General features: G+C 33.9%; 1 protein-coding gene across 6 annotated transcripts in view; it reads left to right on the forward strand.

Moving 5' to 3' along the window:
* The window catches only part of LOC145291339 (uncharacterized), a 116,807-nt gene extending 98,620 nt beyond the window's left edge, over positions 1–18,187 (forward strand). For 5 of the 6 annotated variants that reach the window (XM_080137096.1, XM_080137098.1, XM_080137101.1 and 2 more), the window contains one exon: positions 16,549–18,187. In XM_080137096.1, the coding sequence (XP_079993222.1) occupies positions 16,572–17,939 (1,368 nt within the window). In that variant the 5' untranslated portion in view covers positions 16,549–16,571 and the 3' untranslated portion in view covers positions 17,940–18,187. Of the gene's footprint in view, positions 1–1,558; positions 1,635–16,548 lie in introns of those variants that run through there. The other variant, XM_080137100.1, reaches the window with a different exon arrangement.
* Positions 18,188–19,943: the final 1,756 nt, after the last annotated feature.

Consider the following 19,943-nt stretch of genomic DNA (forward strand, 5'->3'; position numbering starts at 1 on the left):
TTCAAAATCCTTTCTTCCTCCTCCTTTGAGCAAGTTATCGCAACATGCCTGTTTGTTAGCGTTGGTGGTTCATCCTTCCATGCCCACTCCACTGTCCACTGGTTCCCTTTGAATTCCGCTTTAAAATCTGAATCAATGATAGATATCCATTTCTTTTCTCCAACCTGTTTGATTCCTTCGTTGACCTGCTCTGTTACTGCGCATCCAGCATCACGCCATTATTGTCGACTGTGACACCTCCAAGTCGGCATATTACGTCCATTCCAACAATCGCTTGGACACCAGGCACCAGGTGATCAGTGACAACTGCCATGTGACCACTCTGGTTACACCTGTAGCACACCGCCCTTTCCAAGTGCGGGTTCCCACATTTGAAACATGCGTCTCGCGGTCTCAGGCGGATTTTGCTCTCATCCTTCTGTGCTGTTGCTACCGTTCCTACGGGCCCAGAGGGTTGGGTGCTCCCTAATATTCTTGCAGTTGGGAGCAGATCACTCACCTCCAAAGTCTCGATACCTGGGACCTGCTGCAGCCTCTTGGAAATCTCCGGTAACGAATGCCATCTTTGCTACGTGATTCGCTACTTGTCTCCGAATTACTGCTAGTTCCACCAATCTTTTGACTTCATTTGCATACACATCGATGGATTCTCCCGTCCACCTCTTCTCTTTCAATTTGTTGTACGCCTCAAACGGCCTGGATTAATCTGCCTATGATCGTCTCAACATCCTCCTGTTCACAGGAGCTCAGCTCCAAATATAGGGTCAGCGCATCACCCTCCAGGGACAACGATATCACTGTGGCAACGTCGGCTATCTTTTGGAGCTTTGCCACAAGGTCCACTTTCTTTAACCAAGCCACTACATCGCCTTCGCCACTGAACGGCTTTATGCATGTTCTTCAGGCCGATAGCCATCGCCGAAATAGCTTGAATTGTTCTTGTTTTAGGACAACAAAATTAAGGAAATAAATAAAATAAAAAAAAGAATTCGTCTTTGCAAGCCAACAGTCGCCGGGTTCGAGATCACTACTGTCACCAATCTTCGTCTCTCTACCTCTCCCCGACCTAACCAGTCAAATCCTTTTATACATGTCTCCCGCGTGATTTCGTGTGAACACACCTTTTAAAACTATGGGCGTCATCTTGATTTCTCTCTCTATCTCTCTCCCCTACCTCTCTCTCTCTCTCCCTCCCTCTCTCTCTCTCTCTCTCTCCCTCTCTCTCTTAAGCCCAACCTCACCCGACACACACGCGGTAAGACTTCTGTTCGTTTGATGTTTTTCTCTTTTTATTTTTTATTTTCTTCTGCTAACTTTAAACAACATGCCCTGCATAAGAATTGACTAACAAAATATGTATTTTTAATTGGATCACAGCACACCTCCCAATTTTTTTCATGAAAGCTTATGAAAGACTTATATTAAATCTGTTATTAAAGTTGTTGTGGAAATGGGTGGATCTTTCTAACGCTCCATAAACACTTCTGGTCTAATCATTTATATTTATAAGAGTACTGCTTAGAGTTCAAAATCATCTTTACAGTCTAGTGGCTGATGATCTCTTCTGCCCTTCCCTCTTACATAAGAGAAGTCTCTATTTACCTGCCGCCCATCGAGGGAAGAGTAAGAAAAGGGTTAGTTTTTAATACTTACTAAAAAGGAGTATTTTGCTGGATTGGTACAAAACAAGTCAAGAATGAGTTCTCTTTCACTGACAGACGACAGAATAGATGGAGTATCGTATCAGAACAGATACGATAGGTTGCTCCTTCTTTCCTCGATTGCTATTTTTATAGAAATTGCTCGATTGAGCTTCAAGTTCATTTTTTTAAGACTTTCACAGCAAGTGCATACCTTTACTTTCTTCTTCGGTGTAACTTCAAACAAAATGCTCCTATACGTTGAAGTCAAAGTAATATGTACATAAATAATATGACCATTCATTGTAGAATTAAGAAGCCGACATTTTCTTTTCAGAAACAATTTATTCGCTTGTAAACTAGAACTGGTATACAAAAGGCCGAGGCAGATGAAAAAGAAAAACAGGAAAAGGAAGGCGTGCACAATATATATATATATATATATATATATATATATATATATATATATATATACATATATATATAGATAGATAGATAGATAGATAGATAGATAGATATATACTCCTAACTATGTGTACCTATGTGTTCTATTGTTCTTTTATTCATTTTACAAAGTATTTATTGTATAAAAAGTAGACTATGCAATCTCTGAACATGTTCTTTGAAATTACTTCAACTCTCGCGTGACAAACGATCGAGGGAAACAACTAAACAGAAAGAAATCTTTGTTGTAAACAATTACTTCCGGTTGATTTTTTACTTTAAAAAGTTCCAGTGTATATTTATCATTAAGCTAGAAAATACGCGTCCCAGCACGGATAAAATTAATTCCCTGAACATAACAGTTTTGCACCACGTTTATAGGTTTTTACGAAAATTACAATCCATATATAATGATATTTAACCATATATCTAGAATCCTTTCCAATTTTGATAAAAAACGATTACATAGTTTTCATTCTAGGAAATTTCTAAAAATTAATGTTTAATGGGTTTCAAAAAGAAACTGAAATTCAGGTAATTTTGCTACATGGGTAATTTAATGCAAATTTGCTATATTTGAATTTTTAAATGGGAGTTTGTACCTATATTCTGCTTCCTAAACTCTTTTTACAATATAAATAATCATATTCTGGCAATTTAAGTCATCGTTTCCAATCCTTTCAATAACATTGTTTACAGTAACTGGCAATCTAAGTAAACCTTATATTTGAGTGGCCTTTGTTGCTATATATGTATATATTGTGTATTTTCATATTCGTTACAATTGTTTCGTGACTATTCAGACAATTACAAGCATTATGTCATTCAAACATTTTCCAAAACAGCTACTCTTCAGATGGCGAAATCAAACAATCAAACCTACCTCCACCCAACTCTGTTTTTTGTTTCATTATTTGTCGTTAGTAATAGAATTAATCAATTCTCGTATTTCTACTTTTTAAATTATATTTCAACCAATTACTTATCTTAATATTACATTAATTTTCTGTGGTTTTATTTGAGTAATTATTTTCCTTCTCCAAATTATTTATTTAATTGATTTACTAAATGCTAAACTACACTCTCAAATTCTGGTTTATATTTATATGTCTCAACTATATTCTCTACAATCTACGATAGTTTCGCATCAGTTTTGTTTACATTTACGATCTCATGAATTGATTTTGCTTAATGTTTTATTCCTTAAGAAAGAATTGTAATTAAAGGTTAATTAAAAAAAATAATTATTAAAATTTATTTCCATTTCATACTTGGTAAGTCATTAATTTAAATTTTAAATTTGTCTTTTTAAAATTTTATTATTATATAAGTATTCTATTTTAATTTTTTTGTATTTTTCTCTTAAAGTCTTCACGTTGTAAGGGAGATAACTCTGTTTATTAAATTTTTATCAATTTACCAATTTCTCTAAGTTTTAGACATTCATGTTTTAATATTTTGACTTTAGTATTTATAAGTATCAATTTTGTGAAGATATTATATGCATGCTCGATGATACTCATGAAGTTTAATAATTGAGTCAATTAATTCTGACTTTGATTTTTATTGGTATATGAACATTACCAAATTTTAATATGTTTTAAAATATAAAATTTTTGGGTTGAAAAATATTAATAAAGTGTATATATGTGTAGGAGGTAACATAGAAATATACATGAATTTATAAAGACAAAGATATGTTTGCTTGTGTTTAATAATCTTTCAACCATTATAAGGTCACCTCAGGTCGAACAGTTTTTCTTTAAATTATAGAACCAAACACTTTTTCAATGTTTTCTTTTGTAAATGTGTTTTTAGATTTTACTGTTCATATAATATGTAAGTGATTTGTTTGATTTTAGATGTTTGTAGGCGTTTTTTTTTTTTTTTTTTGCTTGTTTTAGATATCATTTGCTACATTCTTTTTTGTTATTTGTTAATTATTTGCTTGGTAATTGGGCTTTATTTCTCCTCATATGATATTTTATTAATACTGGATTTCTTGTACATGTTTGTATAAATTAATCTATGTATGATACGATATTGTCAGCGAATAAGCTGTATTTTCAAAGAATGTTTGTTTATTTTTATTATGTTCTCTGTTCTGACTATTCATTCAAATTTTTGTAAAGGTGTACCATATTGCTTGCCATTTTGATTTTGTCTTTGATTTTTCATTTCAAATCAACTCCCATGTGTGTGATAATAAAAACGCAATATATATATATATATATATATATATATATATATATATATATATATATATATATATATATATATATATATATATATAGTCTTTTGCTTTTTTTGTTTGTTTGTTTTGTTTTCATACATACTATGAAATAGATAAATAGATAACAAACACCCACACAAGAGTACGAACGTCGTTGGTGAAATGCCTTTTTAATTTCTCTTTCTTCTTAATACTAGGAATGTATTTTTTCTGGTACATTTCTACCAAAATATGTACATTTATACCGGAAATGAAACAGACATTAACGTTAACTTGATATGTGGCCCCTTGTGACCTAATTAAAATATATTCATATTAGCTTTACTTCACCGTTTTCAATAACTCGATTCACACATTGTCGGGGACTTAGAGAACAGAATGGTTCGTAAGATTTTCCTGCTGAGTATCCTAACACAAAAGAAAAACAAAAAGATGAATTGAAATTCCGCTTGCTTCTAAAACCTTCCAATAAACTTAGCACGAAATAGTAAGTTACATTTATATTGTTTATACAGTCTTCATCTATTTTTTCACCCACGTGTGCGCTAATGATTTCCTATTGACTGCTTTCATCTCTCTCCTCTCCCTCCCCTCTCTCTCTCTCCTTTTCCCCTCCTCTCTCTCTCTCTCTCTCTCTCTCGCACGCTTTTTCTCTGTATATATATATATATATATATATATATATATATATATATATATATATATATATATATATATATATATATCGCGGGGTTTCTATCACTTATTTTAATCGCCGATGGATAAGCAAAATGTCTAATGCATGAAAACTAGGTATTTTTATTCTAGTTTGTAGTCAACTGGCAATTCCGGTAATTCTTTGTAACCTTTCTAGAAATAAAATCTAGCATGATGGTAATTTCTTTCTTCCGTTTCTTGTAAATTAGTAGCAAAGAGAAAATAATACAAAATTGATCACTGTTTTCCTAGGAGAATATCTTCAAATACGGAGAAAGACCTTTAAAATGTGAACCTTGTCTATCATGTCGACTCCGTTAATAACAGAAGCAATTTGCAATAGTTGGAATCAACTTTTGAAGGAAATAAGTTTCTTCTATGCTTAACATTAAACGTAATAAAAAGAGGAAAAATGTGACTGTTTTTAATTATGTGTGCATTTTATACACTCGCGTTTTCTACATATTTTATTTGTTTTAATTAAGAAAACTATTTGTTGTGATTGTATATGTTATGTTGCCCATGATTCTTAGTGAATTTGAAAAATAACGTGCAAAATAATAATTTCAGCAAAATGTGCAAAACATTAACCTACACAATGCACAAATAATCAACAACATAATAATATTTGAAAACATCATCGTGAATGAAGAGTGTCCTGTAAAAGGTTGGAAGGGTTCATTAACCTAAATCTGAAGACATGGCTGAAAAACATATGTGTCAGTTGGCACAGTTTAATATTCAAATTTAAAATCGTTAAATACAATTTAGGCGCGCAGGGCAATTGATTGTTTCGGCGCGTTAAAAAAATGAAAAATGACACCCACGCAAATTCCGGCGTGACCTTTATATACCAAAGGTGCGGACCTAGTTGAAAGCACCCCATGTGATGTCTTCCGTCCAATGGAATTCCTCCTGGGACATATTTTAAAACTGATTTTCTAGAGCTCGTTTGGAGCCGATCAAATCATATATAAACATGCACAAACACAAAATCTATCTCTTTAGTCCCTTAACCTTTCGAGCATTCTTTCGTCTCTTTAAACTCTTCCGACTCATTCAACGCTTTCTCATTAGGACTTGCCACGCGTGCAAACATCAATTATTTCATTTCCACTGCTCCGCGCATTAATACTCTCTTTTAACAGACGAACTTTAATATTGTCTCTGTTACATATTTGAACATTCAAAGAACTAAAAAAAAAGAGACTCTCCGTCTTTCATATGAACTCAAAAAAAATAACTCTGAAATATTGAGAACTATGTTTTGCTTGTTATTGTTTGTTATTTCTATTCCGGAAATAAACCTCCGTTTGTGTTGCACATAAGATTTCTTATTTTCATTTTTATTATTTGTGGAGGAAGTCAGTTCCCAAAAAAAAGGCCAGGCGACCCCCACACATGAAATAAAATATCAAAATTTATTCTCAGAAGAAATGCTAGATTTGCCCATAAATTACGTAAGCTACATAGGTTAGGTGAAGATTATTACGACCTTCCATATTAAAATTCGACTCTATCAGATTTACATTAAGTTTGATTCGTGCTCATTAGATACCAATTAACTAAGATTCCCTGATTTTCAATTCCATCTTAACACACATTGCGATTAAATCTTCATTATTATTCATTCGAGTCAACATCGTGGAAGCATCAGATATTGTTCACAATTGGAATAAGGATTCTAGACATAAGTTTTAGTATCACGTTTATTTTAACTTTCGTATGGAGACATAAAAGTTGTGCAAAATTAATTTTACTCGTCATGGGCCGAATGGATAGGAAACGATGTTTACCAAGTGCAAATACTTTTCTTATTAGTCTATAAAACGCAGTCACGTGTAGCACAAGAGACATTTAAACCAACTATAATTAACACCTCCACGGACTACTATCCTCGAGGGATTTTATATCTCCGAAGTGGAAAGATGATTTCACAAAAAAAAAAAGAAAAAAAACGTCAGAACTTGATGAAGATTTTTTTTATAAGTCGAAAGTCTGTTTATTCTTTAAGATGAATAAATAATATTTTTTGAAGAAAAACACACACATCCTTATTTGACTTTCTAATTTCTCTTTCAAAAATTTAAATACTTAATGCACATATATACACACACTTGTATTGGTGTGCCTGAAGAGTCCTAGAGTGGATGAAACGCGGAATATTCAGTGTAGCTTAATCGCCATATATATTTTATAAATTACTAACTAGCTCTACCTACGTATTGAGCACTTTTGAAGTAAATACTTAAAGTTTACGCATAAATCTATACTTTCGTATATTAATTTTATGTGAGTAAATTAAGTAGTTATATATATATATATATATATATATATATATATATATATATATATATATATATATATATATATATATATATATATACACTAATCATTTTTCATCATGGGCAACGTGAATATCCTCACAACAATTCCACAAAATAAAAGAACGGATAAAAACATCGCCCCAAAAATGAAGTATGTGATACCTGATACCCTCTCCACCAGATATTTCGGCAGAAGGGATACAAAGAGAAGAAACTATTCTCCGGATATTAAACACTGGAAAAAAACCTCCACCCACCCACCCCCAAATCATTACAACTCATTACAACATTTGTTTCAATAAAAAAAAATAGCAGCGAATACCCGTGCGATCGCAAAAAAAAAAAAATAGTCAAGTAGGCAGAACCCCTAAAAAATTGCGGAACTCTTTACTCTTTGGGCTCCCAATTTTTCGTCTGCTAAAATTTTAATCAAGTGATTACGGTGTGGCGTCAATAAACTAAACCATTCATTCAAATGTCACTTGTTATGGATTTAGCTGAATACGATATTAAAAATCACTTTATTGATACTTATGCACTTATGTTACTGGGCTGGCGGGCGTATTGTAACTATTCTGTACTTTCACCTAACAATTTAATAAGCAAAAAGATATCGTAAAACTTGAATTTAACTTGAAAATACTATTTTTTTTAAATAGCACGATAACATTCACCACTTTATTTTACATATGTATTTTCCAAAGGACTGTTTGAATACATTGATTTATATTTAAAATGCTGTGTAATTATTTCTAAAAGAATAAGTACTAAAAATAATGAGCAATGTAGGTAGAAAAGTAACTTTTGTTGCTTGTTATGGATTTAACTGAATACGATATTAAGAATCATTTTATTGCTACTTATGCACTTATGTTACTGGGCTCGCGGATGGTAACTATTCTGTACTTTCACCTAACAAATGAACAGAACGATATCGTAAAACTTGAAGGACTGCTTGAATACATTGATTTAAATTTAAAGTGTTGTGTAATCAAAAAAAAAATCGGTTGCGCTTGTGCTTTATTTCTTCAATTTTGAATAATTTCACAATTATGAATGAATTTGCGTGTGCGTTAAAAAAAAAGTAGTATTTCGTCACAAAAATATACTGTAAAACTTGAATTTAACTTTTCTTTTTTACTTTTTTTAAATCAGATTATTATCGATTAGAACTCACTTCTGGTTCCTTTTGGTTTGTCTTATTATTTAAATTGAATTGATATATTGCAAAGAATCCAGAAAACGAACAAAATTGTCAAAAATAAATAAATAAATAAATAAATGTTACCAGCCGTCACTCTATAGGGTCCTTAAATTGACTTTCCCTTTGGACGTTGGCGGCATTTTGAGAGAAGGTCAGGATATGAAAAACCTGACCACCTTGAGCATTGCATACAGCGTTGGCGTTCTTTCCCCGACCGATTTCGGAGCTGAGTGTAACACATCTTAAGGTAGGTACCATGGCTTTGAATTTGGCTTGTCTGAATGCGAGAGGCTTGAGATCATCGGGCTGGGCGGCTCCCCTCCGGAATGACCTCTTGTCCTTTGGAGTGGATGTGGCTGCGATTCAGGAAACGCATTTCGTTTCTTCTGTGGTCTGTCAGGTGCTGGCCCGAGATTTTGAGGTTTCTCAGCATATGGCAGCTCGCAGGGGAAGGGAGTCTCCTTGCTGGTTAAACGTACCTTGTCCACGACGGTCGACGTTGTTCATAGGGATGCGGAGGGCAGGCTGGTCATGGCCGATGTTGCAGTAAAAGATTCTGTGTTTCGGGTGATCATGGTTCATGCGCCCAGCACCGCTCGTGAGAGGGTCTCATTCTTCGGTCAGCTCAACGCGTTTGTAGATTGTCGTAAGCGGGTAGTGCTAATGGGGGATTGGAACGCCATCTTTTTATTTATTTAAGTCATTTCAGCCCATTTTTCGGTCATTTTAGTTTATCTTTAAGAATTTCATGTCAATCCTACATTCACCTATTCATTCATTACACGAGAGCACGCGACTAATGGCTATCGGCCTTGTTTTAGAAATAATTACACAACATTGTAAATATAAATCAATGTATTCAAACGGTCCTTTGGAAAAGACATATGTAAAATAAAGTGGTGAATGTTACCGTGCTATTTTTTAAATAGTATTTTCAAGTTAAATTCAAGTTTTACGATATCTTTTTGCTTATTAAATTGTTATTAAATTATTAGGTGAAAGTACAGAATAGTTACGATACGCCCGCCAGCCCGGTAACATAAGTGCAATAAAGTGATTTTTTATATCGTCTTCAGCTAAATCCATAACACACGGTACTTGTACGAATGGTTTATTTTATTGACGCTACATCGTAATCACGTGATTAAAATTTTAACAGACGAAAAATTGTGAGACAAATAAGACCAAAATTGAAGATCTACCAAAAATTAATTCCAAAAACAATCAAATGAAATTTTTCGTCATTGTAATGCCCCACCCTCCAATGGAAGTTGTCATATTTTGGGGTTTGTTTTGTTTATGAAATTGTTAGGGAAAAGTACAGACTGGTCTCATAAAAATTAATTAAATTTACCGTTATTTTATGTTTTAAATGTAATTCCCGCCCCCCACCACCAAAAACAAACCAAAAAAAAACAAATTGTATTTGTCATGTTTTGTCCCCCCACCCTCGATCGCCAAACTTCAAAAGATGCTAGAGGTGACATGTCTCGTTGAACGCTTGGTGGCCAAAATGTGGGTGCTCATTTTACATTAAATTAATATGGAAAAGTGATCCACCACTCTAAAATGTTAATTTTCTTTCTTTTCAAAATTTTTTTCATATTATTTATAAAGGCTATTTAAACGTATTAGGCAAAAAAAAAGTAGATCTTTAATTTTTTAGGTGGGTCACATCGTAAAAATTTACCGATTTCTGTATAGCCGTTTATAGAATAATAAAAACAAACACATGAAATCTTTTCTTCAGTTTTTCGTAAGTGTTTTTTTATATTTAAAAAAAAAAACAATAAAAGCCAAACATTTTTCTATCTAGTCGGAATTATTTTTTCAAGCTAGAAATTTATTGAGATTACCAAATTATTTTATTAGGTGATATTTTTAATTTTTTTTTTTGTTTGTGTTCCGAAGGGGCAAATAACTCTAAAACAAATATTTTTAAAAAATCGATGTTGGAATAATAATTCCAAATAAATTTAATTAAATATGTTATCAATATAATTATTGTTAAAAAATTTTTGAATAACGATGTTAAATAGAAAACTTATTACAATTATCTCGTTAGAAACATTAACTAAGATACCGCTATTTAATAAAATCGATTTTTCCTAATGTAATATGCAAATAAGATGATCTCTTTATTGTATCTAGTTTGCGAGAATGATACTATTTATAGAAATAACTGAGAGATTAAAGTACGGAACCTTTTACATATATTAATCAATTTGTGAACAAACAAACAAATAAACAAACCAGCAGGATTGCGAATTTATATATATATATATACTAGCATGGGTGCCCAGCGTTGCCCGTATGTTTGGAGGTGTATGCTGAGAAAACAAAAACAGTCACTTTTTTAACTTTGACCTCTATTATGACCCCTTAAAATTTATTGTTTTGGGCTCAAATCAAGTTATTAAGTTAGATCCATGTCCAAGGAATCTATATCTAAAATTTCAAGTGTTTAGACCCAAAATTGCCGGAGGAGATTGGTAGATTCTCAAAGGTCAAGTCGTTGAACTTTGACCCCTTAACAGCCAAATTTCTAGCCGAAAACCGATCACGTAGATTTTCCCAAATCTCCGTGCCCTGTATATCAAATTTCGAGTCTGTAGACTGAAAATTAACAGAGTTATTGCGAAGGAAAATGTACACAGACACACAGACAGACACACACACACACACAGACAGACACGTTTACTTATATATATATATATATATATATATATATATATATATATATATATATATGGGGGTACACAATTTATATATATATGAATATGTGTGCATTTTTTCTGTCCTCTTTTATTGGCATTCTTAATCGAAATTGTTTTCGCGCTGATATTTATCTTGAAATGAAGATTTCAATAATACAACCGATTTTTATTTGCGCATATCTACAAATGTTGGCTTGAAAGAGAACTTTTGCGAATATATTAAGCATAAATATGCGCACTCTTAATCTTATTGCAACGATGTTGTTGCATGAAAATCAATAGTTTGTGTCCGATGCTGTCCTTTCCATATACGGACATGATTGTATCAGATTGGCAAAATCCCAGATAACCCAGAAACAAATTCGCAATGTTTTAATTACATGAGTTGAACCCTTTGTATAAATCATACGTAAAACTTATTAAAAAAATACATTTATATAGATATGCATAACTTGAGTTCCTTCAGTTATAATCGAAACCGAGGCCAAAAGTTATGAAGAATTCTTAATACGAGTATTTATAAAAATTAGATTATTGGAGTGCCATCAGCTGTAATCGAAACTGAAACCAAAACTTATGAAGAATTCTTTATAAAATTATTTATTACAAGAAATGGAAGTCCATAACAATTAAACGACAGTCACTCCGATGTAAGCGTGGTATACAAAAAACAAAACACGCGCTATTCTATTACTATATAGAATCTTGTAACCAATATTGAAAACACCCCCCAAAATTATTCTTTCTATCGTGGTGGGTGACTTTAATTCAATTCAGCTTACATTATTTTACTGCAATAATTTATTTATTTATTTATTACTTTTAAAGAATGTTTGGATATTATAAACGCATTCTGGGATTGGTAAGCCAACTGATTTACAATAACAACTAAAGTTATCTCTGAATGTGTCTAAAATTATATAAAAAAAATCATCCACAGAGCGAATTCACATAGAAATAAATTCTTTTATAGCGTCAACTCGAACTTAATATATGCACATTTTATTTTAATATTCATTCTTTTTGAGGAGCAAAGCGAACATAATTAGTCACGGGATTCGAAATTTAGAGCAATTATTTTTTCATGTTATTATATGACAAGCGGGGCAGCCGGCGTTTGCCGATCGCAAAATACGCTTAAATATGATGCTGACTTCGTATTTATGATTATAAAGCAAATACTTATATTATAAATAACTAGCGTGGGTGCCCGGCGTTGTCCGGGTGCTTGGAGGTGTGTGTTGAGCAAAAAAAAAAAAAATTGTAGTAGGAAGGCACCGTGAAGAAGGAAAAGAACGGAAAAAAAACGTGCCGTCTTTGCTGTTACGACCACCACCAAACTGGAAGTGACGTAGGTTTAAATTAAGGCTAGACAATCGAAAAAAGGGATGACTTTCGAAAATATCGGTGAAAATAGCGGCCTCTCCCAGTAGAAAAGTGCCCAGTTAAGGGTGAAGAAATTAATTTTAGTCAATTTTTCGGTATTTGTCGTCTGAAGGGTCGAGCTTCCAAACGATACTGATCTTGTGAAAATCCGTCGCTTCTGTCGAAAGTTTAGGCAGACATGCAAACATAGATTTATATATTGGTAGCTCAAATTTTAGACCCAACCCGATTAAAAAGCTTGCCCTATCTCTGAATACCCTTTATGTAAAATTTCAAATGTTTAGATCAGAAATTGTCAAGTAATTTGGTAGAAACAGCAGAGATCAAATTTTTTTTAATTTGACCCCTATTATGACCTCTGAACCTTTATTATTTTGGGCTCAAATCAAGTTATTAAGTTAGATCCATATCCAAGGAACCTATATCTAAAATTTCAATTGTTTAGACCCAAAATTGTCGAAGGAGTTTGGTAGAGTTCTCAAATGTCAAATCGTTTAACTTTGGCCCCTTAACGGCCAAATTTCTTGCCGAAAACGAATTACAAAGATTTTTTCAAATCTTACTACCCTGTATATCAAATTTCGAGTATGTAGACTGAAAATTGACAGAGTTATTGTGTAGGGAAATGTACACAGACAGACACACAGACACAAACAGACACTTTCACTTTTATAGATATATAGATAGATATAGATTATACAGCAAGTTCTCTATTGATTATTAGTATTTGCTAACCAATATATATATATATATATATATATATATATATATATATATATATATATATATATATATATATAGTAATGATTTCAAAAGTTAAAAATGACTTTGGTGCCATAGCAGGAATCGAAACCAAAACATCCAGCGTTACAGCCTGAGTCATTATTTAACGCTTCAGCTTTTGTCATTACCGTTCGAGCTATCGTCAGATTGATAAAAGAGAAGGCTAACAATCAAGCTAAAAACAGATATGTACGCATATTCAGAGATTAGTAGATTTACCTCTCATCAACTGCTTTTTATTTTGCAATTGGGATCCCTTAGCAGCTATTTTACAGACTAAAAACCAAATCAAAATATGTCTGGGATTCAAATACCTTATATATTAAGTTTCAAGTCTGCAGAGCAAATATTCAGAGGAGTTTGGTGGAGAAGCTTCGCACACACAGATCTCTCTCTCTCTCTCTCTCTCTCTCTCTCTCTCTCTATCTCTCTCTCTATATATATATATATATATATATATATGATGATTGCAACGTCTTATCAGACGAGTGCCACTCCCTCAGTCCATGAGTCCAAAAATGACTTTTTTTTTTTAGTTCTACCGGTGAATTCACACGCTCAAGCAGGCATGACACTGAAAATGGTCATTGAGATCAATTATTACATGCTTCCAGCATTTCAAGCCTCTACGCGTCACAGCTTTTCCATCGCCACAGGGCCACTTTTATAGACAAATGCCTGAGGAAGTATCTATACACAGATGATGTTACAGAGTCTTAGCTTTGTGCGACAGCTAAGCCTCTCTCTCGGTTCAAAATGTTGAGATCCAGCAACAAGCAAGAGCAAGATAGCCAGCAACAAGTTAAACTGCAGGTTAATGCGGATACTGGTCTCGCGCTTTGTGTTTTTTTTTTTAATCAGAGATTTGCTTATCCTAGAAAGGTTCCCTTCACCACGGCTTACAGGAGTTCTCTCCACCCCAACACACACATACATACACACAAACACCCATGGTGCTAGTTGGCAGTTGACCCCGAAAAAGGGTTCATTCGCCCTTTGGAAGGTCTTGTTTTTAATCCTTCAGGGAGACTAGCCACCCTCCTCACCAAACAAGTCTGGTGGGGGTACCAGTTTAGTCGCCGGTGACCCGACCATAAGGCAGGTAGTACTGGGTTACATGGTACCAGTAGCATATTACATGACCTTACATATATATATATATATATATATATATATATATATATATATATATATATATATATATATATATGTAAGCATGTCGAACTTTTATCCTAAATTCTACGCAATTATACGTATCTACGATGGATAAATACAATTAAACTCAATAGTTAAATGCAACCAATCATCTAATAAGAAACCATAAAAAAATAATTCATTCATTTTCAAAAAATATGTGTACTTATTAACCTTTATCAAGATGCTCATGTGTCCATGATTGAGTATATTAAGAAGTTCGTTGTAATATTTTTAAAATAGGCTTCAATGAAAACAACTCCACTTTATAGGTAAATAGATAGATTAATTAGCGATTTTTTTAGTTTCCAAACGAAGGTGAGAGAAGGTGATAAAGACATAGAGAGGTGACAGATAGAGATGATAGGGAAGAGAAGTGCAGGATAAGAGAATAGGAGAGAGGAGAGAAGCGAGAGAGAAGAAAGAAGGAGATGCAATAGAGACGTTTTAAAATAAATGTTACACATATTTTAACTCTTCTATTTTCTTGTTCTCTAGGAAACGTCAAGTGAGCATGCTTCATTATACGGAAAAAGGAGAAATGCAAAAAACAAAAATGATAAAATAAACAATTGATGACAACAAATGGATTCTCTCTTCGTTTGCTTTCGCTAATAAATAAAGAACATTATTATAAAATAATCTATCATGCCATCCTATAAATGCTGCCCAAATTTTTATTTGGCTAAGATTTAATATTACGTGAGAATGAATCTAAATAATATCTATACATCACACCTGGACACACTTAAATTTATCAAATTTTATTTTACAAGGAAAATTAAAATTTACACAACGCACTCATTTTTCAATCTTATGAACTTTTTCAAGTTGTTGAAGATGATTTTAGTCGTCATCTTCCTAGACAAAATTTTCATTTTTTTAATTTTGTAATTTTTTCGCATTCAGATATTATTTATTTCCCTTACACATTCCTGCTTACTATTAAATTTCGAGGAATTACGGCCCGGATAGAACTTATGTTCCATTGATTCTGTTTATTATCCAATCAACTCTGATGGTTGAAATAAATATATATTTTTTTTTACACAGTGATCACCACTTATCAAGGCCCGGAAGCCACTCAGGGGTAAGGGTCATTGCAAGTACATTACGTTAGTGTGGAGATTTGATGAAGTGTTTACTTAAGGGGCGGTTCATTAGGAATTTGTTAACGTTGGACTTGAACACATCCAAGTTGTAGTCCGGTGGTAAGCAGGCAGACGGAACAGAGTTCCACAGGCGTGCAGTTCTAAGAAAGAAGCTTTGTTCATGGAATCCACGTTTTGATTTAGGCACAGATAAAGAGTGGGGGAAATTTTTCACAGTGGATTCGGCTAGACGGGTGTTTTTCGTAAAAGATTGGCGAGGGGGGACCAGAGATTGGAGTTCAGACGAGCACCTGCCATGGAAATAACGATAAAACAAGGATAGGCTCGCAACGTCTCTTCTGTGTGAGAGAGGTTGCAGGGTAGAGAAAAGGGCATCCGTCACTAAGCCACGAAGTCTATTTTGTACACTGTATTCCTTTTTTTAATGTTATTTTAGTAATTAAAATTCATAGGATTTTAATCGAAAAGTCTCTTGAATAAGAAATTGACTTAAATTAATAAAAACGTAAAACTACAAGTATAAGAATGAAACGCAATGCGATTTGATACAAACAGAATTTTGATATCTTAAATAGACATTTTTGTTAAAAAAAAAAAAAAAAAAAAGGACTTTCTTGTCTGCTAGAATTCATTTAAAACGCAATCCCGTATTAAAAGGGCATAATGTGTGTACATATTAAATTGTTTTCTATTTGTTTTATTCATGTCAACATTTGCTGCGGTAATAAATATTTTCCCTTGACACATCGATGTATTTATTATATTCATATGATGTGATTGGTATATCGATTCTTTCTTTCTTTTTTTTTCAGTTACAAAATTTCGTGCAATAGAAATGAATTCGGAAAACTGGTCGGAGAAAATGTCGGAAACCATGAGTCGCGTACGCGAGTACATCATCCTGATGGTGACCTACCTCCTATATCAGATAACACGACACCTGGTGCTGACCTTCCAACGAATTTCCTGGGGAATTATGGGAGTCGAGTATATCCGCCGGGACGCTCGACGTGGGTTGCAATACAAACAAAGTGCACACGTTCAGGATATTATCTGGCGACGAAAACTGTGCGATATCTACGTTGCAGACCCGAGTGACTTTATTTCAGTCCACAGCGGCTTCAAACACCCAACATACGTACTAAAACAAAATGTAACACTGTACTGCCTCACTAAAGACGAGGCTGTCTTTGTGGAGACACCGTCCACGGTAGATATTTACAGTTGTGATACAAGCCCGTTTTTTCATAATTCTCAGTTTCTGCACGCAGAGAAAATCATAGCTATACCATTGGCATCGTTCCACAAAATGGCGTCAGATTTAGGTGAACCGCGCGTGCCAGTTATTTGGATCTCACGGACTTGGCGTTGTGGGTCGGCTATAATGCGGCAGATGTTTGAAAACGTTCCTAACGTGATCGTAATCGGCGAACCCGATGCTCTAACTAGCTTGAGCAATCTTGAAAGAGACCAAATTATATCTAAAGCAGAATATAAGCAGTTGCTTACGAGTACGATACGGATATTGTGCAAACCTAATGATCGAGCCAGTATGATATGTGTGAAAACAAGGCCATGTTGTTTTCGCATGGTCAAAGATGTTTATGCAACGGTGCCTTCAGTGGGACACATCTTCATGTACCGCAACAGCTTGAAGACGGTCTCTTCAGTGATAAACACTACACTAAATGCGAACGTTCTTTTTCAAATCATTCGTTTCATAGCCGACAGCAACGCCTTGTCGAAAGTGCTCCCATGCGTCCGGCGTAGTTTGTACGATACGTTCGGGCATATTGATAAGACCGACACTACGCTGAAAGACCTTGCTCCAAACCTTAGCACAGTCGGTATCATAACAGCAGGGTGGGCGTCCAGCATCTCCCGGTGCGAGGAGCTGCGCATGTACGGCGTCCCCGTGCTGCCTGTGATTTGCGAAGACCTCATCAAATATCCGCGTCAGTGCTGTGAAATCTTGTTCGATCAGTTCAACATCTCACACGAGCATGTTACACTTGCAGTCGACGGTTTCCGGAGAGACACGAGGCGGACATCAACGATTCTAGCTCGACTTCCGACTAAGAGCGAATCGCGGAGAGACATTAATCCGGACAAGCGTTCGGAAGCGGACTCCATCTTGAAAAAATATTCTCTTCCCAAATTGGGCGAAAGATACCAAATAGCAGGAGTGTTAAGTATAGATTAGAATTTTGTAAAGAGAGGTCATGGGATTAATTACAAATAAAAGACGGCGCTGAAAATGATAAGCACACAAAAAAATTGGTTTGTTTGTATTTTTAATATAAACAACATTCGAATATAAATTCAACAAAAATAGTTTGTCTAAAAATATTCAAAAAGAAAAGTTGTTTAAAAATACCCAAAAACGATGTTGTAAAATTGTTGTTGATTTCGATTAATAAATTTTCTTTTGTTTTTATTTATTGATTAAAAGTTGTAATATTTAATTCATTTTCTTCCTGTTGAAAATCTAAAAAATAGATTTTCACACGTACACACGTGCACATACACATGATCGAGTTTACACATACAAAAGAAACGAGAAGAAACAACTTAAAAACGTTCAATCGGGGTGCGTTGAAAAGAAATAAAATGCTCGGCCGCAAATATGAGAGTTTGAATACAAATTATAGAAAAACTATGTTGCATATTTCAGAGACGTACCATGGTTTCATTGGAGTGATCTGCTTTTTAGAAGGCTTTTAAAATCCAAACAAATCACCAGCGACTGACGGAATGCAAACATATCGGAGAACTGATCTCAAAACAAAATCACCGGAAAGAAACCGTTGAAACGCATTTGACTTTTCCTTTAGAAAAAAAAGTACCTTTTCAGTCTATCCGGACTTTTATCCATATGGCTTTTAATTATAGCTAAGTATTTTTGCATTAATATAATTGTTGAAGATTGATATTGTTTGGATTTCTATTTTAAAGAAGTATTTAAATTTATGAGCATTTATTATTTGTCAAGGAATACAACTTGAAAACTTTAAAATTGTCTTTATTCCACGGAGTTTCAAAGAATGCCACTTATCCTCATTAGAAAATAGTTAGCAAAATGATATTCATAGGTAGGCTATAAATTTTGCCGGTTAGCGCATAAATTGAAAACTACGAATTATGAAAGAAGTCATATTTGTATATAAGTTGATTATAGTGCAGAAATGTATCGGTTAAAAGAATATTCCAAAGGAAGTCCAGATTCGTTGAAGAAAAAATTATGAAATATGAACAATCCAAAGACACTGTTAATTAGTCAGATGTATAGATGCACATGAAAAAGCCCAATAGAAATTATAATAATCCGAGTTGAAAGATGAATTCTAAATGCGAAGATGAGGCTGACAAGAAAGCCTTTGCGATTTTTAACTTTTTAATTCAAACATTTCTCAGCTTGAACAAAATTTTATTGATCGAAATAAACACCATCAGAATCAACACATTTTTGTCAATGCAAAACAAATGTACTTATGCTAGTAAGGTAAAAAAAAAAAAAAAACTTGCGTTCTGTGGCGATGAATTCGCTCAAGGCGTTTTCGATATCGCTTAGGTTTTTTAAGCATTTCCCATGCAGAAACTTGTCGAGATACTTGTAAAAGTGGTAGTCAGTAGGTGAGACGTTTGGAGAGTATGGCGAATGAGGCAGAATTTCATAGCCTAATTTGTTCAACTTTTGCATGGTCGGTTTAGCACCGTGCCGTCGAGCATTGTCGTGGAGGAGAATTCGTCTTTTTCTGTTGACTAATGCTAGGTGTTGTTGTCGAAGTTTCTGATGCATTTCATTCACTTGTCGGCAGTACTCTTCTGCCGTAATGGTTTTGCCTGCATTCAAAAACTTATGGATTAAACCGGTCGCAGACTACCAAACAGTCAATATGACTTTCTTTTGATGCAACTCTCGTTCCCAGGAGTGTCATGGAGCTTCGTCAGCATTGTCGTAAAAAAAAAACACTTTTCGTTGGTTGTCATAAAGAACCTACTTTTCATCGCAAGTCAGAAACTGATCATTTTTGTTGGATAAAAGAAGAGAAGATGACACTTCATAAGAACTTTATTTTTGGTTGTCGTTCAATTCGTGAGGCACCCATTTATCAAGTTTTTTGTCTTTTCAATCTCTCTCAAGTAATTGGAAATAGATCTAATTCAGAAGCAATTTCTCGAACGTGCATGGATTAGCTTCGACTAA

This window comes from Euprymna scolopes, chromosome 12 (genome assembly GCF_053919585.1).
Source record: "Euprymna scolopes isolate OS-2025 chromosome 12, ASM5391958v1, whole genome shotgun sequence".
In the NCBI taxonomy this organism is placed as follows: Eukaryota; Metazoa; Mollusca; class Cephalopoda; order Sepiida; family Sepiolidae; genus Euprymna; species Euprymna scolopes.